Genomic DNA, 20,155 nt, shown 5'->3' with positions numbered 1-20,155 from the left:
AACAATTCTCATAAGAAAATAAGCCTTCTATCAGTCTTATGATGCCTCACCACCTCCCTCATCTGTAAAAGACCCCAAAAGATCATCACTTATAAACCAAAATACATTACAATATATCCTAATAATGGATAAGCCAAGCCATGCAAGAGGCTTGAGGAATGCTCTAATCCTTTAAGCTGCCGCTGCCTTTTCTTCTTCTGCTGCTGCTGCTGCTTCTTTTTTATAAATTAGTAGCAGTCAGAAGTCAGAACTCAATTTTCTAGTTCATGTTTCTTCCAAAGCAGGTTCTCAGAACAAACAAGAGTTACTGCTCTTCGACAAAATCCTGTATTTTAGGTGTCCTTTTTCCTAATGCTTCTCCTAAAAAAGATACACCGTCCAATTCTGTGTGGTGGAACAAAAGGATCCATTTAACTGTTCATGAACATGTAGTTTAACAGAGATCCGATAATTACATGTTTGACATTCATGAATATTATTTAGAAGGAAGACAGTAGCAAGGAAACATGCATTACTGTTAGCATAATCCATGGACGAGGAAGCAAGTTCATGCAAAACATCGAACATTATCGGAGCATTACTACACAACTTAATCACGATAGCATGCATCAAACCTCCCATATCATTCTTTCCGATTTATCACCCATCCATTGTATTCTCTCTCTTTTTTTTAAAAAAATTATTTTTAATCACCATTTAGCATTGCATCCTGTCAGAAGCGGCCTCGCAACTGTACATATTATTTTATGGGATCTTTCTGTAATTTTCATATACTTATAGCAAATTTGCACCATTAAAAATAAAGAACTCCACCGGAAACAACAGATATTAGAAAATAAATAGATCCCAAGAGAAACAAACCATTCTTGTGTTTATTTTCAACATTCTAGACTATATGAACTTGTTTAGATAAGAATTAGTAAATGAGAAACAATATAGAACATGATTCACTCGAAAAACTTTGCCAGCTTCTTGTTCCAGTATATACCTCAAACAAGACTCTTTCCAATTTGATGATGTTGTATTCTTGGATAAGCATGGTATCTAGCGTATAGACACAAGTCAGCAATTGAGCAGATGATGAACAGGACCACCCTTTTTTTGTGGAATATTAAGGAAAAAATAAACAGAAGAGGATGACCAACCATTGTTTACAAGACAGCCCAACAAACTAGGCTGCCTGCCTATTTCCATATTTAAAATCATATCAACAAATCTGTACAGTGAAAATATATAGAAGAAGAGGAGACAGAATAACTGAAGGGTAGAAGGCAATCCATCATCAAGAGCATTCAACCTCCCTCTGTTACTGCACTGATGCTTTTTGTGAAAGAATCCTTGCACCAATGTTAAGGCCATACCTCACTGTATTTGCTAACATTCTAAGCAAACCAGTTGCAGCATCTTATTAAGTTTGGTGCTGGAGACCACCCCACCACCAACCACCTGACCCCTCCACTCCCTCTTCCCATTACCATATAAGGCCGCCGTAGCTGCAGCCACCAATGCAGAAGAAGAAGAAGAAGAAGAGAGAGAGAGAGAGAGAGAGAGAGAGAGAGAGAGGATAAAGAGAACCTATCACAAAAAGCTGATATCTATAACCCTTCTTTATCCCCTCCCTCTTGAAGCCAGGAAGAAGAGAGCAAGAAAATCAATGGAACATATCACCATCTATGCCATTACCCTGCCCTTTCTCCTCTTCATGACTCAAACTTTAGCTCAGCCTGCAGCAGCTCCAGCTCCACCAGGCCCAACAAACATCACGAAAATACTTGAGAAGGCAGGGCAGTTCACTACATTCATGCGGCTGCTTAAGAGTACCCAAGTTGGTGACCAGATCAACCAGCAGCTCAACAACTCCAACTCCGGCCTCACTGTTTTTGCACCGTCTGACAATGCCTTCTCCAGCCTCTCTGCAGGCATTCTCAACTCCCTTACCGACCAGCAGAAGGTTGCACTAATCCAGTTCCATGTGCTTCCTTCCTTCATCTCGACGACTCAGTTCCAAACAGTGAGCAACCCACTCCGAACACAGGCTGGTGATGTAAACAACGGGCAGTTCCCACTCAATGTGACAACCACGGGGAACACGGTGAACATAACAACAGGGATTGTCAACACCACAGTGTCCAACACCATCTACTCAGATAACCAGCTGGCTGTGTACCAAGTTGATCAGGTGCTCCTCCCATTGGATATCTTCGGACCCCATGCCCCCGCTCCTGCACCTTCCATGCCTAAAAAGAAAAAGGCTGCTCCAATCGCTGAAGGGCCTTCAAGCACTTCAAAAGACTCTGCTGCTGTCAGTTTGAATTGGAGAGCATCCGCAGCTGCCATTGCCTTTGCCGCAGCTGTGACTTCTCTCTGGTGGAGTCTCTGAGTGTTACTGCTATTCTTTTCTATCTTTTGCTGAGTGGTGGTCTGTGTCGGGTATGAAGGCTTGCATTTTTCAGGTGTCCTTTTAACTTTGCCTTGTTTCATCACTGCCACAGATTTTGTAATGCTATTTCATTTATGTATGTGCTAAAATAAAGATGAGAGTAATAACGTAAACATCATGTGTTCGTATAGCCTATGAATATCAGAACTAATTTGGGTTATGAGATCTATTTGACAAAGTACAGGTAACTGATCTGCTTTTGGAAACTCAGTTGACAGCTTAACTCCAGTGAAAGACAAGAACATTTTGGTCAAACCTTGTAGAAAGTAGGTGTAGATTTAACCTGCAAACTCGATATGCTACCTAGTGTCAAGAGTATAACAAAGTTGTCAGCAGCCAAATGTAAAACATTCTAAAGTGCTGCCGGTATATAGAAATGGACGGCAGCAATATCAGCTCATTTTTTAATGTGTGCACCGTGTAAGAATCTACAAGGGTGAGATAAAGAGCTCTGACATGGGTATTTCGGATCTATAACTTTTGCAGTCTATAGATCATTTAACCCTCTAGTAGTTGGTTGGAACTTGCAATCAACATCCAACATCATCCCCTAATACCTGAGAGGTATCTACTGAAATCATTCATAGTGCCATTGCTCTCTCTCTCTCTCTCTCTCAATAATGTTCACATGAATTGAGCATTCAGGATATGATAATTTTAGTCTCATAAGGTGCATCTAGTAGTTCAATTGACATTTTTAGCGGCATTAGGTTCAATTTGAGGTCATCTTACTGTAAAAGCTAAATGAAAGCAAAGGTACTGCAATACAAGAAATTGGTGGTCATTCTCCTATATATTTTAAATATCTCGTAAGGATTTTGTATGGCTTGCTCTCTACTGGATCTTGGGAGTATTTTCACATAGATTTGAATATGAGAGCATAATGGTCATAATCTCTTTTAGCCGGGAAGGTATCATCAACATCAAATTTAATCAGCATTTGAGTATGTACAATGAATAACATCCATTTGATTGACATCAAAGTCTAAAAGGAGTGATATGACCTCCTTAAGATGCCAACTCAGAAATGATTTCATGTGTGCTCAAGTATACAATGTAATGGCCCAATTTCCCTTTAAAAAAATGTATAATATAATGAATTGCAATGGCGATTGCTAAATAATCAGGAATTTGTAGCATGTGTGGCTGATGCACAAACATAAAAAAAATTAGGCATGCCATTCCTAGTTTGAAGATGCCAGATTGCCGACACAGCCTGATGAAAAAACTGGAGGATTGATAATAAGCCATCCAAAGGGGTCAGACACCACCAATGCTTGTGCATTCATTATAACCAACACACCTCATTGTGAGCTGGTTATGGCAATTAATGCAATGAACTGTGATCGAAGACTTGAGATTTAATGAATGAGGAAAAGGACTCAGACCAACTCGAATAACATGAAGTCCTCATGTATATTACCATGAATCAACAAAAATATAAGGTTTCATGTCATTCCTCATGTCTTTCATTTTAATTATTAAGAGCAAAAGTTTATGCTGTGGAAAAGCTAAATCAATAATGATGAAAGTGCTGATCAAATGTTTCATGGTCAATAAAAAGCAAACAAGTTGGTATGAGTTGTCAAAAGTTGTCATTAAGATATCAGTTGTCAAATTCAAGTTGTTGACATGTCATCTCCAAATGAACTGATCACATGTACATGGTGTGCAGGTTGTCCTGCCTACCAATCAAGAAATCTGTCACAAGATGCCACTAAGGTCAATGAATTGCAGTTCAGAAAAACCTTTTAAGTGCAGACCTGTGACAGAAAAATCCACAGATTATCAACACTAACCTCTATAAGGTATAGATTCAGACCCCACAAGCTTAGGAAATATACAATCTTAGCAATGTCGTGTATGCGAGCAAGGGATAACAAATGAAAAACCCCATGTAAATCCATCATCTTGGACAAAAGCAACGCTGAGAAAGTTCAAGGCATAAAGATCTTATATCGACAAGTGACAACATGTGCTTTACAACATATAGGCTTGATTCATGCATACAAGTAACACCGTCTAAATAGTCTTGCTCTCAAAGCATGAGCAAAGTTGACCCAGGCAAGAACATCAATGCATTTAATAGTACAAGAAAATAATAGACATGCTTGTAGCGCATGTCTACAACATATGATATTTGATAAGTTTAACAGGTAGGATGAATAAACTAACAAGAAGTTGAGAATGTTGTATCAGATATGAATATGCTGTCTAGCTTGCTGGTGATAAATCACAACAATTGATAGCCTTGAAGTTTCTCTCCATAGATAATTTGCCCACACCTTTTTTTTTTAAAAAAAAAAAATTTTCTAGGTGTATTCCTCACCAAGTTATAACCACTACAACAATAACTGCCCAACTCTTGATTAAACATTGTAACTGCTCCACTCTTTATCTTTGTTGCCAATCTCAAGCTCGTTTTTCCACTTCTCAAGATCAATGTAACAAAATGTGAAAAAGATAAACTCCTGGACTTGGATTGGACCCATTTGTTACAAAATAACCAATGCTATTGGTCAGGAATTAGAATTCAAATCGCATCCACACCGAAAACAAAATACTGCTCTGTTGTATCCAAAAAATGAAATTGTAGAAGAACAGAAAACACTGAACAGCAAAACTAAATATGCCAATCATACTAAGAACTTTTTTCTTTTTTTTTTGTCATTGAAATCATCACGAGCACAAAATCAAAAGGCAGATTAAGACCACAACAGTAACCATTTATCCATAACGAATGCAATCGTACAAAGAGGTCTTAAAGAACTACAAAGAGAACAAAGCCTTTTGTTTACATCTTGCGTCCAAGTTTCTTTCTTTTTTGCTACAACCACTTCAAGAACCAACCTCCACATCATGTGCGAAGAGGAATACCTGACTCTTGGGCGGAGGAGGGCTTCAATGCATTAATCTTGATATGATACTTGCTCCAGCTCGTCCCCATTTCCAGAGCTTGAAACCGAGCTATCCGATCCAATGGGAGAAGCGCTGCCCATGAAATTCCCACAGTTTCGGCGGTGCAAGTTGGTCCTCCCGCCCGAACAGCCCCCACAAGTGCTTGGCGTTGCAGCAATCTGGCCTCGTCTACCGAGAAGAAAAATGTCATCTTTTTCACGATAACCCTCCCACTCTGCGTCGATGAATAATAGCCGATGATCTTAGCTCCCGAGCCCATCTATCTAAATATTTAGAATTTAAATAAATTCTTATCCTGGTATGAAGGTCCTTCTGTTGCTGGAAATTGGACCCGGGGGCGGCCGTCGGCTGAGGAGGAGGAGCTCCGGCGAACATTGGCGGGCGGCGATCCGTCGGCGAGCGGCATCCTCCGTGGGGGGCCTGCAAAAAGCCGGTGGCCGGAGTTTCCGTCGCCGGCCCTCCGATGCTTAAGTCAGAGGGGGGCTTAATTTTGGAGAAGGAGAGGGACTGTATTTTCAAGTCCGAAGCCTCTCTTTGGGAGGAAGAAGCCCTTTTTTTTATAGGAAGAGTGGTAGGGTTACCTGTGATGTGATTAGGCGAATTAATGGGTTACCGTCACGATTGGACGTGGGCGTGTGAAGTAATGAGTTGCCGTGGATGGCCCGTTCCCATCATGGGAGGAGATGGCGCGTAGCCAGAGCTTGCTTGTGGCGCGCAGTGCAGTACATTCTTGGGAATGGTGAGGCGTTGACAGTCGTAGCAGGGTATGGTTCCTGATTAATATGTCGTGGCGTGGCCGGCAAACAAAGCATGGTGCGGTAAGGCTGCTGCAGGGCATGGCCGCAGCATGTGGACGAGGTCGGCCTTTTGAGGTCAGCTCGGCCTTCTATGATTAGCCTTCTGTGCTCGGCGGCCTTCTGGATGAGCTCGGCAGCTTCTGTGCTCGGCCTTCTGGGCCTCGGTCTTCTGAGCTCGGCAGCATGGATGAGCTCGGCAGCCTTCTGAGCTCGGCCTGCATGATGAGCTCGGCCTGCATGATGAGCTCAGGCTTGTTGTCAGATTTGGGTGCTTTAATTGTGTGTGGGGTGGTCTATTTTTTCCCCCAACACTACCCCTCGACTTCCGAGTTCGAGCTGCTTTTTGGCTCGGGCGAAGGAAGTAGTCCAGTCGTCGATCATCTTGTAATATAGCCAAATATATATCGAGATGTGCGTACCAAGTAGGATGTACCTCTCATGCAGTTGGAGTCAAGTGCTTCAGGTCGACTTAGCAGCCTTTGGCTTGTGGTCGACTCAGCTCTCGAGAACATCGAGACGACGCGACAGATCTTCCGCGTCGCACTTCTCCCAGCTGACAAGGTAAAAATTCAGGCCATGAGCCCCTTTTTTTACTGTCGGAGTCGAGCGTCTCACGCCGAGGTCGGCAGCTTTGCTCCTCGACTAACTTTTGTAGACGCTCCTTTGTTCGGGGTCCGCTTTCTAGGGACGCCGGCACAATAGGAAAAATAGTTGCCATTGGAGATCTGTGTGGGCGTTGCTTTGTTGTTATCCACGAACATTTTGGGGGTGTTTTGTTGTCAATCACGAACGTTTTGGGGGGCCGCGAAAGTACTACCCCGTCATCCCGAGGTCGAGGGAGCTCGGGCTCACTATCGACTCGTCGGGGCATCTCGACCTTAGTCGAGGAGGCACTACGAGAGGCCGCGAAGGTACTATCCCGTTGTTGGTGTTGAGTGCCACGGAGGGCCGCGAAGGTACTACCCCGTCTTCCCGAAGTGTCGAGGGGTCTGGGCACGCACTGTCGACACTCGAGGCATCTCGACCTTAGTCGAGGAGGCGCTACGGGGGGCCGCGAAGGTACTACCCCGTTGTTGGTGTTGAGCGCCACGGAGGGCCGCGAAGGTACAACCCCGTCTTTTCGAAGTGTCGAGGGGTCTGGGCACGCACTGTCGACACTCGGGGCATCTCGACCTTAGTCGGGGCATATACAGGAGATGGACTTCGTTGGCGATCGTGCGCCCTTATTCGGAGCGGGGCGACGTTGAAGATAGGGATACCCGTAGGTCGTTTTTTGGATTCTCCGACTTAAAAATAGATGAAATATTGAAATTATTTGAAGCCAAAGTGGCGTCTTGTACCTTTTGGGGATATTTTGATGGCTCTCGAGCTTTGAAGTCCCTCAGGACTTGGCTCAGCACTGGCCTTCTTTGGCTCGATTTTCTGGAAGGTGTTCTGCGCTCGGGCTTCTAAGCTCGGCAGCCTGCTGAGCTCGGCCTTCTGAGCTCAGCGGGGGCTTCGGTGATGGCAACGCTCTGAAGGAGAGTAACGTCGCTGGCGCCGTCCCTTTGCCATAGAGGCCCACAATCCCATTTTAAAGCTCCATAACTCTCCTTCTCCAGACCTCAGCTTTTATTTCTCTTTTTCTCCAACTCATTGACGTGAGACTTGGGCTATTACTTCTCACTGGTTGCCCCCACATACGTCATTGGAGCGGGAGCCATGCCTGATTCGAGATGGCTCGAGAGAAAGTCTCTTCCTCTGCTTAACATGATCCCGTGGAGGCGGCACAGGAGGGGCCTCCACTTGTTGCAGGCTTTGGGCTGCAATGGCTAGCGCTTGGACTTGCTGCACTAGCGCATCGAAGTGTTCGAATTGGACTTGTGGAACTTGATCTACCGGAGATCTTGGTGGTGAATTCTGGACTGAGCGTTTGGGACTTGGAGCATGATGCTGAGAGGCATTAAAGACTCCTCTGCTCCTTAGTTTCATGGCCGCAACTCGGGCCCTTTCTCTAGCGCCAACTGTTGCTGGAAATTGGACCCGGGGGCGGCCGTCGGCTGAGGAGGAGGAGCTCCGGCGAACATTGGCGGGCGGCGATCCGTCGGCGAGCGGCGTCCTCCGTGGGGGGCCTGCAAAAAGCCGGTGGCCGGAGTTTCCGGCGCCGGCCCTCCGATGCTTAAGTCAGAGGGGGGCTTAATTTTGGAGAAGGAGAGGGACTGCATTTTCAAGTCCGAAGCCTCCCTTTGGGAGGAAGAAGCCCTTTTTTTATAGGAAGAGTGGTAGGGTTACCTGTGATGTGATTGGGCGAATTAATGGGTTACCGTCACGATTGGACGTGGGCATGTGAAGTAATGAGTTGCCGTGGATGGCCCGTTCCCATCATGGGAGGAGATGGCGCGTAGCCAGAGCTTGCTTGTGGCGCGCAGTGCAGTACATTCTTGGAAATGGTGAGGCGTTGACAGTCGTAGCAGGGTATGGTTCCTGATTAATATGTCGTGGCGTGGCCGGCAAGCAAAGCATGGTGCGGTAAGGTTGCTGCAGGGCATGGCCGCAGCATGTGGACGAGGTCGGCCTTTTGAGGTCAGCTCGGCCTTCTATGATTAACCTTCTGTGCTCGGCGGCCTTCTGGATGAGCTCGGCAGCTTCTGTGCTCGGCTTTCTGGGCCTCGGTCTTCTGAGCTCGGCAGCATGGATGAGCTCGGCAGCCTTCTGAGCTCGGCCTGCATGATGAGCTCGGCCTGCATGATGAGCTCAGGCTTGTTGTCAGATTTGGGTGCTTTAATTGTGTGTGGGGTGGTCTATTTTTTCCCCCAACACCTTCCATACTTTTTATCCACAAAAACTTCTGCATTATTAGTCCCGAAAAAAAATTTTTCTTACCGAAATATTAGTCCCAAAAGGCCGATGACTAAATAATTTTTATTTATTTAATTGACCATAAAAAAAATAGAATGATCCGTCGGGTATCTATTTTTAAAAAAATTCTATAAAATACCTGCTATATTTTTAATAAAGAAGAAAACTATTCATTATATTTAAAAGCTTAACAATATTTTTGGAAAAAATATCTTAATTTTTAATTGGAAAAAATTGAACATTTTTTATGTTCCACATAGTTTTTTTCCTTTATAGAATATGAGAATCTTATTTCTACATAAATTTTCTATTTTTTTTTTTAAACTCCAAGCAAATATGAAGCATTTCTCTGTTGTCCTTCTCTTTCTACAAGCCAAACGAGTCTTAAATGATCAGATTTTAAATGAGATCTTAACAAGTTGAATAGATGCCGGTGGTATTCGGTCGGAAGAGCTCAAGTTCAATGATAGAAACGGCAGAATTAAATCCTCCACCTTATACATATACCAAGTGGGGATAGAAACAATAAAGAAAAGTACATCTCGAAAAATTATTACGCGGATCGGATTTATGAAATGAATCCATTTAGGTTTAATTTTACCCTATTATAATTTTTATTAAGTGTTCATCTTATCGATCCACCATGGATAGACTGGCGGGTCCGGACACCGATATACAGCTAGACTGCCGCGTTTCATCGAAGCCCACGTCGACCTCCAGGCCCAGGGCTATCTCAAAGCTATGGCCCATGACAGCAACAGCATCGCTGTCATAAAATCGTCGATAATATCGAATTACATGCTCTATATTTCTATCATCACATGCTATGGGCCCCAATAATAATACAAAGAAGTTCTTCTGGTATACGGCACAAATAATTGGCATATTAACGGCGCTGATGCGAAGCATCAAGCTGTGAGCCTAACGTGTCAGGCGTTTAACCGTTGATATGCGTTCAGGAAGATAAATAAAAGGATAGCTTCGAACAAACTCTTCGAATATCGCGCCGGAGAAACATTCTCTCTTACCAAAATATAAAAGGCGAAAAAAGGAAAGAAGCTCTTCGGGCAGTTCGGGCAGTTATTGCACGTCCTTTCGACGCCGCTCTCCCTTCCTCTTTTCTCCCGTCCAGCTTCCTCCAAAGCAGTAGATAAGAAGAGAAACCGGAAGCAAACAGCAAGGGAATCGGAGGAGAAGAAGATAAAAAGAAAGCCGATAGAACGAACGAACGAAAGAAAGATAGGGAGGGATCGAGGTAGAGGAGGAGAATGGAAAGCTACAAGTACTGCTTGTGTTTCTCGAGGAAGTTCCGGTGGGTTGAGGCGCAGCCGCCGGAGGACGTGAAGGAGGCATTCACGGCGTACGCGGAGCGAGGGTCCCACATCAACGCCGAGCAGCTCCGGCGGTTCCTCGCCGACGCCCAGGGCGACGCCGGTGCCACCGCAGCCGACGCCGAGCGGGTGATGGAGCAGGCCTACCAGCTCCGCCATCGCCACACTCTCGTCAAGCTCTCCAAGCCCCTGCTTGCCCTCGAGGACTTCCACCAATTCCTCTTCTCCGAGGACCTCAACCCTCCTTTCCGATCCCAGGTCCCTCCTCCTTGCCCTTGATTGATAACTATGAAAGCTCGCACCTTTCCGAACGACTCCGGTCCGTCGTCGCTTGCTGGATCCGTGTTTGGATCTGGAGGTGTCGATGTTGGTTCTCGTCTCGTTGGAAGGGTTTCTACGAATCCAAATATTTTGGCCAATTTGATTGCTTTCCGTTATCTATTTCGTGTATAAGGTATCTAATTGCTAATCTATAGATCATAAATTTAATCTTATCAGAGTTTAATTTCTATATATTCTAATTAAGGAAGCAAGAGGGTGAGCCTTGGCACAATGACGAGGTTGCTCCATTATGTGCTGGAGGTCATGGGTTCAGAGCATGGAAATAGCCTCTCTACATACAGAGTTAAGGCTGCGTACATCTGACCATCTCCAGATCCTGCAATAGCGGGAGCCTAATGCACTAGGCCACCCTTTTTTTCCTCTAGTTAAGGAAGCAGCTTAGATGAATGAGTAAATGGAATTTAAAGCATACATTCGCAGTATTTAGTGCATATTAATATGTGAATTCATGATTGCTCTTGATTGCTTATTGGAATTTTTTTTTGCTCCTTCAAAATTTTTAACGATTTTGTTGGGACATATGAATATCTGTTCTTGAAATTTTTGATTTGAGAATCAAAGTGGAAGTCAACTGGCTGATGGTACGCCTATCAGTATTTATTTATTTGGTTTTTGGTTTTTACCTCAACTACAATGATAGTGAGTAGTAAACAGTGGTAGGCTGTTCATGAATTCTTAACAGTTCGAGAAACAAACAATCTGTGAATTAGGGAATAGAACACTTCTCATGATAGATATTTCCATCAAGATTAAGTTAGTTCATTACTGTAGATCCACATTGTCATGGCGTAACAGAGTTTGCCCTTGCCAACAACAAAGTTTAGAGGTGTAGGATTACTTAATTGACATTTATGTGCAGCTAAGTACAAGGAAGTCCATCATATTTAAGAGTCTTATGTCCTTGCTTCAGGTCATCTGTAAAGGCAGCAAGAATCATCCTGCAGATGCATGTATTTATGTTTATGCCTTTTGTGATTTGTTGGGCATTGTTCCATACTTCCTTGAAGAAGGGGGGAAGAATAAAAAGAGAGATGTGATGCGGGTTCCTAACTTTCAATTCAGAATATGATTAAAGACATGGTTGGGAGTATAGGGATGCCACGTTATAGAACTTGTTTCAAGATGAGATGATCTAGGAGGATCACCAGATCTGTGATGGACTACTTTGGCCACCTCGGGTAGGTTTGGGAGCAAAGCTGGCTAGATCCGAGGCTGAATTACGTATCAAAACTATCAAAAGTCATAACTTTACCATATGACATCCGATTGAAGTGTTTTTTTTTGAAAAAAAAATTGAGTTACTTTCCAAGATCTACAAGGGTGCGGCAACCATAAGAGATTAATGATACCTAGCTGATAAAAATGTTACTTCCAATTCAGGTAAAACTTTAAATAGGCATATCTTCCAATTCAGAAGGAATTGGATGATATGGCAATATATAAAGTTGATATAGAAGTCGAGATCTAGCTCCTAAAAAATTTTAACTTTTTGTGATTGGCTCTACCAATCACTTGCTATTTAGAGAAAATTGTAACATCTTCTAACTATAAGAGGAATTCGACCTGGATTCTATATGGCTGAACTCACTAGTATAAATAGCGGACACTGTAGCAATTTTATTTGTCTTTAATGAAAATAAAAGGCTTAAAACCATGTTTTTACAAATTCTTCTTATTATCTAATATTTTATTTTAAGAGATTCAAGTTGAGTGGGTTAAAAACAATTCTTTCTTCTTCCCAATCGGATCATAAGGTTGAAGGTGTTCTTTCTTCTCCCTGACTGGATCACAAGGTTGAAGGTGTTCTGTGTTTTGCTGAGGCCTAACATTGGTTGTAGCTATTTATGTGGTGCCTTTATAATCTTTTGTTTTTTTTGGGTTGATTTGGGGTGGGGGGGGGGGTCGTCTCTCTCTCTCTCTCTCTCTCTCTCTCTCTCTCTCTCTACATTCAAGCATTCTCATTTAGAGCATTTGTTTTGTGTAGACATGATTTAGGCTTGTTACGCATTGATTAAGCTAGGTATTTTTTCAAGATGTGGCTGATATTTGGTCATCTGTATGAATTAAAATATGTTGCATTTACCATCATTTTTGAATAATAGAGGTGGCAGTTTATGATGATCATAAACAACCTTTTAGTTGTATTACATTGCCATGTACATCTGTACCATGACAGCTGTAGAGGGGCATATATTATCTGATACGTGGCTGACCTACTCTTTTTTATTTGTCTCCTTTGGAAAATTTATGCAAATGCTCATTCTGGCTAGCATGTACTCATTTCCCCCTCCTGTTTCTTATTTGCGGGTAATTGTAGAAAGCTACCAATCATTTCAAAAGAAAAATGATGCAACAATTACTTGTATCAACTACTCAAGGAATATGTTTGAACGGAGAACCTCCATTCAACGAGGGGTGCAAACATTGAACTATAGCCCATTTTCTGGTTGGCATGGACAATTAATTAACGGACTTTTCTATATGTTATTCAGGATTGAAATACTTTCTCCTCTGTTTTTTATGTTTAATCCTTCAATTTTTTTCTTAATATATTCTGTGATAGAAATGAAATAAATCCATTATTTGAAATTTGAGATAATTAAGTAGACTAAAATTTCTCATTATTTTGTGAAAAACTTGCTTGCAGGTTCTATAACTTTATTAGACAAGCAGGATGTGTTGCTCATAGTATAATGTTAGTGGCATCATAAGATGATACAATGTATGCATGTGCACTGGACCACACGTGATATGACATTTTTCATGTTTATACATTCCCTTTTTCGCTAATTGACAATCCAACCTGTTTGCACAGATACAAAAGGCTAATATTACCTGCAAACATTTAACTAAGTAGGCCACACATAGAGATTGGTTTATATGTCAGATAATCCTTGACAGGAAATCATTTATCCCAGGTTCACCAAGAAATGACTGCTCCGTTATCCCATTATTACATATACACAGGCCATAATTCATATTTGACTGGGAACCAGCTCAGCAGTGATTGCAGCGATGTTCCGATTATAAAAGCACTGGAGAGAGGTGTTCGAGTGATTGAACTGGATATCTGGCCAAATTCTACAAAAGATGGCATTAATGTTCTTCATGGGAGGTATTTACGCAATGTCCATTACCGCATTCCTAAACCCTTTTTTTTTTGGTTAAAATTGGTTTGTCATCTTGAACAATGCAGTCCTGAGTGATCCTTGGATATATCTAAAGAAATATGTGAAACACTAATCAAGGCAATATAGATGTATTCTAGCCACTCAGTTTGGATAGAATCTCAAATGAAAACTATTCTTAACTTGGCAGTGGAATTAATTGAATACTGCAGTGCTTCAGTCTTTTGTCTTTTGTTGTTTCAAAGAGGACTCAAAGACCCTATCTCTTCTAGCGGTAGCTTGATATGTAATTAGCTACTATAGACAACCTTTTGTACATATTTTTATCCTTTCCTCGCTTATTAGAGAACTGTGACTTTTCAAATCCAGACTTCGGTCCCAAATGCTTGATGGTAAAGAATGAAGGATCCTAACAAGGATTGAAGTACCATACTGGTACTAGTTGGGGGCCAGGTTGGTATAATACCAGTTGGGGGACAGTTTGTGGTGCCAATACCCATAGTAGTACCCAATGTTTCTTTTGTTCCTTCTTTCTATCTGTCTGCCTGTTTCTCTGTCTTGCCTTTTGTCCTTCTTTGTTTTTTTTCCTTTTCTGTTGTTTTAATATAAATGTAAGAAAGAACTTCATATGGTTTGTTTGTGCACTTAAAATTGCATTAATAAATCACTGATGGGTGCGATTGTAGCACAACCATTAGCCTGAATCACTATGTAATTTAGACATATAAAAAAACATGATCTCTTGTAAAATACCTTCCCACTTAATCTCTTAAAAGATAAGCCTGCTTTCTTGCCATCATTTGTCTAGACCATATAAAACCAATTATTCCCAACCCTTTCAGGATTGTGGTAATACTAGGAAGCCTACCATTCAGAAAGTTCTCGTATGGAGATAGGACAAAAATTTTATTATCAAGCATCTGCAGTCCATATGAGATTAAGATGGGAATCATTGTCCATGTGGATTTTTTATGGAAAGGAGCTCTCTTGCTGAGTTTCTTGGTCTAATATGTATTATTGAAAATAAGTGAGACGGATGAATTAGATTGGTAATATTCATGCATATTGTTCTTCCGGTATTGTTCATTGGGTTGATTCTCTAGCTGGAACCAGTGTATAAATGCCACTTTCTTTTTCCCACAATGAATGATTGAAGAAACAATTTGTTAAAAGGTTGTGGACAAATAATACATTACCGAGCAATTTGTTTCACGCAAATATCCAAATGCTTTGAATTCTTTACCTAATATGGCGACTACTGCACATATAAACAATCCAATTTCCTCTGGTAGTTTACTCTAGTTTTTTCTTAACCAGATGAACTGGAATTCAGATGTAGACTATTACTGTATCCTTTTAAGGCTGTTTGGCATTTTGCTTTAGTTGCATCAATCTATTGATAAAAAACTACATATGAGATGTCGATAATACAAAGTACTGAAACTGTGCTTGTTATTACTCTGCAATCATGTTGCCAAATATTATCTTATTCAATCTGTTGTAATTTACAGTTGCATGTTTAACTTTGTAGGACATTGACTACTCCAGTGGAACTTATCAAATGTTTAAGGTCCATTAAAGAATATGCCTTTACTGCATCTCCATATCCTGTGATCATAACTCTAGAAGACCACCTTACTCCTGATCTTCAGGCTAAAGTAGCTGAGGTAAATCTTTTTTTTTTCTTTGCTAGAATTTTTTAGCAAATATTTTTTCCTCTGAATCGACATTTGATTAGATAATTGAAATTTTGTCTAGATGGTTACCGAAACATTTGGAGACATGCTGTATTACCCTGACAAGGATTCAATTGAAGAATTCCCTTCACCAGAAGCTCTGAAGAGAAGAATTATTCTTTCAACCAAACCACCAAAAGAGTACCTTGAAGCTAAGGATGATAAGGACAAAGATGGTGCACCTCAAAATGGGAAGGTTTCGAATGAAGAAGAAGCATGGGGAAAGGAGGTCCCTGATCTGCAATATGAGTTGGAATCTGCTGATAAGGTTATAAACTTCCAATGCGTTTCTTTAGTTGTTCTATTGCAGAACTAATGCCTAATAACAAACTAGTTCTTATATTATCATTCTGTAGCAGAATGAGAATGATCAGATTGAAGATGAGGAAGACGATGACGACGACAATGATGACGACGACCCCAAAGTGCACCAGAATTCAGCACCTGAGTACAAGCATCTGATCACTATCAGGGCTGGAAAACCTAAAGGTCGGTTAAGTGACTCATTAAAAGTGGATCCTGATAAAGTTAGACGTCTTAGTTTGAGTGAACAAGAACTTGCAAAGGCAGCAATAACTCATGGGGCTGATCTAGTAAGGTATTTTTTTTAATATTCAGAATAGTTTAATTATTGGAGATTAAAGTGTCTGGATTATTCAGATGGATGAGTTTCTTTGGTTGTCATGATATAAAGTCACCATATATCAAGATAATCCAAACTCTAGATTATCTTTAATATCAATGAGTTAGATGGTTGCTAGGTTTACTGTTTAAAATATCTTAGCCTATATAGTGATTGCATCTTTAACTGGATGTCAACTTACGGCTTTTCTTCTTAGAACAATCTCTGCAGTTGCTTAATATGCTTGGCTTTTTCTTCTATTTTTGTAGGTTTACTCAAAAAAATCTACTCAGGATATACCCAAAGGGGACACGCTTTAATTCTTCTAATTACAATCCATTTATTGGTTGGATGCATGGTGCTCAGATGGTTGCATTTAATATGCAGGTTGGCTTCTATGCTCAAGATATAGAATATAATACTAGTAAACATCTTGCTGTTGATTTAGCTGATAAATTCTTCTTGTCTAATGCATGCATCAGTTATTTTATGGGACTTATTTTATAATTTTTATTATGTAACAAGATATGATAAAATACCTTATATATCATACCATTGGTTCTAAGGAGGAAATGTATGCATTTGTTGAAAACAAATTTTGGAATCTGGTGGCTTCATAGCCGCTCCAAACATGCTAGTAGGTCAACATAAAAAAATAAAACAAAAGCTTAGCAGGCTTCTTAGATGTGATTCCATGCTTTTTATCACAAAGAGGAAATTTTGGGAAGAAATATGATTCAAGAATTCATGAGGAAACTGCTTTGGATGGAGAAAGAATTAGCCCAAACATCCATCTGGAATATTTCTAAAAAAAAAATTGTAGTTCATAAGTCAGCTCGTAGGTGTACAGATTCCGAAAATTTCATATATAATTTGAGATTTGGCCCTGTTCTAACTGAAATCTCTTCAAATAAGCCTTTCAACACATCAAACTAACAAATTCGAGTTCTGGACTATGACCGCTTATGCCATATTACAGAGTTGTGCTACAAATAGGATCTTACAGATAAGCAAATAGGATCTTACAGATAGCAAATTTAAGTTGTGCATAAGTTAACCGACTTTGCAAGATTATTCTTAGTTATTTCTCTCCCGTTTCCTTATAAGAGGAACTTTCATTTATGCAAGACTTTGACAATTCTTTTCTTAAAAGTCACACTCGATTTTTTATTCTCTTCTGAAAGGGATATGGAAGATCACTATGGTTGATGCATGGATTCTACAAAGCCAACGGGGGCTGTGGTTATGTAAAGAAACCTGATTTCTTGCTGAAGACTGGTCCGAACAGGGAGGTTTTTCATCCTACAGCAAATTTACCTGTGAAGAAAACTTTGAAGGTATGAATCATTTAAAGATTCAAACAAATTTTGAATATCAATCCACATCTTGTTTTCCCTTTTTCTGAAAGTCAAAGTTCGAATTTCTGTGGTCCGACAGGTCAAAGTGTACATGGGAGATGGTTGGCGTAAGGACTTTAGTCAGACCCATTTTGATGCATATTCCCCTCCAGACTTCTATACAAGGGTACTGAAACTAGATTCTCTATTTTGGTTCCATACATTTTCTACATCATATTCTTCTATATGTCCATTTTTAGCAATCCATTGCATCTCCATTGGATGAGATGTCGGGTGAGATAAACAACAGCGTCTTTTGCCACCAAACTTAGAGAGGGGGACATGCAAACTAAACCTGTCTAATGTTGCTTGTTCAAAAAAAAGAAAGAAAATTATGCAGCAGCTGATTGATTAATTACAGGTAGGGATAGCTGGGGTTCCAGCAGATGCTGTAATGAAGAAAACAAAGGCAATAGAGGACGACTGGACACCAGTTTGGAATGAGGAGTTTACTTTCCCATTGACCGTGCCCGAACTGGCTTTGCTTCGGATTGAAGTACATGAGTATGATATGTCTGAGAAGGATGACTTTGGTGGTCAGACCTGCTTGCCGGTATCAGAGTTGGGACCAGGGATCCGAGCTGTGCCTCTTTTTGATCGCAAAGGAATGAAGTTCAAGTCCGTAAAGCTGCTTGTGCGGTTCGAGTTTGTTTGATGTTTCTGTTGAATGTGTGGTTGTGCTATATCCTTGGAGAGGGTCGGATGTTGTATTATGGCTTACTATTTTGCAGATGGATTTCATACTCTGTGTAAACATAGAATGATGTTATCATGGTGAAGTGGTATCATTGCATTATTGATGTACATATGGTAATAAATATAGTAATACTATTTTTTTGGAACTTTATGCAGGGTTTTTAAATGGAATCTGGCCAATCCATTGTGCGACCACACCGAGATGAACTAGGACCATATTTATCTCGGATGAGACGGAAGGTGTGCAAAAATTGAAAACAAGCAAGACATTTCAAAATCTTGGTTTATACTTTGAAAGTCAACCAATACATTGGGATCAAGATTGACTATTATGTTTTAAGCATGAAATTTTGATACCTCAACAATTATGGGATTCATTTGAGATAATAAAATAAATATGAAAAAAAACTGAGTATAGCATCAACTGACATCTCAGGATATATGAGGTTGTACTGGCTGAGGTAATAGGTGTATGAGATTTTATCATGTATTTTATCGATGGCGGAGATGAAAGCCTTGACTTCAGGTGGAAAGCGTTTTGGTAATAATTTGATGAACTAATAGTTAGTCTCCATGTCTTTTTAGCTTTCCTCTGGTGGTGATCTAACCTTTTTTCTCTTGATAGATCCTTCAGCTTGGCTGCTCGACCCGGCTATATTTTTAGTGAACTGCCTGTGAAACAGTCTATAGGATAGTTTTGGCTATTGTAAAATAGACAATTTGCTGCAAGTAGATTTTTTATTCTAGTTTGCTGCAAGTATATTTTTGGAATCCTTTTATGCAAGTAGATCTGACAGTTATTCTAGTTTTCTTATTTTGTAGTGGCTATATGCTAATCTAAATTACACTTTGCAGCCGGAGTTTAATGGTTTTGAAAACTTTGAATTTTCAGAATTCTATAAGAAAACTCATACAAAGAAGAACAAAGAGTGGATTGATCCTATTTGCGCCGTGAAACATGTAGGTATCTAAAATTTCAATAATCATTTAAATCAGTTTCTACTTTTGCAAGGTTATATACATTTAATTCTGTTGTTACCTTTGCATTGACAGTCAAAGATGTTGAGCTTGCGAGAAGAATCTTCTCAATCCGGTGTGCAAAGCTTTTTGTTTACATCTTGCGTCCAAGTTTCTTTCTTTTTTGCTACAACCACTTCAAGAACCAACCTCCACATCATGTGCGAAGAGGAATACCTGACTCTTGGGCGGAGGAGGGCTTCAATGCATTAATCTTGATATGATACTTGCTCCAGCTCGTCCCCATTTCCAGAGCTTGAAACCGAGCTATCCGATCCAATGGGAGAAGCGCTGCCCATGAAATTCCCACAGTTTCGGCGGTGCAAGTTGGTCCTCCCGCCCGAACAGCCCCCACAAGTGCTCGGCGTTGCAGCAATCTGGCCTCGTCTACCGAGAAGAAAAATGTCATCTTTTTCACGATAACCCTCCCACTCTGCGTCGATGAACAATAGCCGATGATCTTAGCTCACGAGCCCATCTATCTAAATATTTAGAATTTAAATAAATTCTTATCCTGGTATGAAGGTCCTTCCATACTTTTTATCCACAAAAACTTCTGCATTATTAGTCCCGAAAAACATTTGGCTCATAGAAAAAAAATTTTCTTACCGAAATATTAGTCCCAAAAGGCCGATGACTAAATAATTTTTATTTATTTAATTGACCAAAAAAAAAAAGAATGATCGGTCGGGTATCTATTTTTTAAAAAATTCTATAAAATACCTACTATATTTTTAATAAAGAAGAAAACTATTCAAGCTTAACAATATTTTTGGAAAAAAATATCTTAATTTTTAATTGAAAAAAATTGAACTTCTTTTATGTTCCATATAGATTTTTTTTTATTAAATATGAAAATCTTATTTCTATATAAAATTTTTATTTTTTTTTT

At 40.5% G+C, this 20,155-nt stretch overlaps 2 protein-coding genes across 3 annotated transcripts; both read left to right on the top strand.

Moving 5' to 3' along the window:
• Positions 1–1,017: 1,017 nt before the first annotated feature.
• LOC103706676 (fasciclin-like arabinogalactan protein 12) lies at positions 1,018–2,570 on the top strand. The gene has a single exon (XM_008790870.4). It carries the CDS (start codon positions 1,655–1,657, stop codon positions 2,378–2,380), a length of 726 nt encoding a protein of 241 aa, XP_008789092.2. The 5' UTR covers positions 1,018–1,654; the 3' UTR covers positions 2,381–2,570.
• Positions 2,571–10,026: 7,456 nt separating this feature from the next.
• Positions 10,027–18,397, top strand: LOC103706677 (phosphoinositide phospholipase C 2-like). 2 transcript variants are annotated; one of them, XM_008790872.4, is made up of 9 exons: positions 10,027–10,583; positions 13,586–13,782; positions 15,327–15,462; positions 15,554–15,799; positions 15,891–16,129; positions 16,423–16,540; positions 17,338–17,490; positions 17,591–17,677; positions 17,912–18,397. In XM_008790872.4, the coding sequence occupies exons 1-9, from the start codon at positions 10,263–10,265 to the stop codon at positions 18,203–18,205; spliced, it is 1,791 nt and encodes a 596-aa protein (XP_008789094.2). In that variant the 5' UTR covers positions 10,027–10,262; the 3' UTR covers positions 18,206–18,397. The 2 variants fall into 2 exon arrangements, with proteins under 2 accessions (XP_008789094.2, XP_008789093.2); XM_008790871.4 differs by having other exon boundaries at positions 15,888–16,129.
• Positions 18,398–20,155: the final 1,758 nt, after the last annotated feature.

This window comes from Phoenix dactylifera, chromosome 13, assembly GCF_009389715.1.
Source record: "Phoenix dactylifera cultivar Barhee BC4 chromosome 13, palm_55x_up_171113_PBpolish2nd_filt_p, whole genome shotgun sequence".
Lineage (NCBI taxonomy): Eukaryota > Viridiplantae > Streptophyta > Magnoliopsida > Arecales > Arecaceae > Phoenix > Phoenix dactylifera.
This window is presented reverse-complemented; position numbering and strand designations above follow the sequence as displayed.

What these genes read in the sequence shown, in the direction of transcription:
- LOC103706677 (XM_008790871.4), top strand. Translation starts at nt 10,263, where the DNA reads ATGGAAAGCTACAAGTACTGCTTGTGTTTCTCGAGGAAGTTCCGGTGG. An exon ending in AGTTGGAATCTGCTGATAAG is followed by an intron (nt 15,800 to 15,887) that starts GTTATAAACTTC and finishes ATCATTCTGTAG; the next exon opens with CAGAATGAGAATGATCAGAT. An exon ending in CTCCAGACTTCTATACAAGG is followed by an intron (nt 17,678 to 17,911) that starts GTACTGAAACTA and finishes GATTAATTACAG; the next exon opens with GTAGGGATAGCTGGGGTTCC.
- LOC103706676 (XM_008790870.4), top strand. Translation starts at nt 1,655, where the DNA reads ATGGAACATATCACCATCTATGCCATTACCCTGCCCTTTCTCCTCTTC.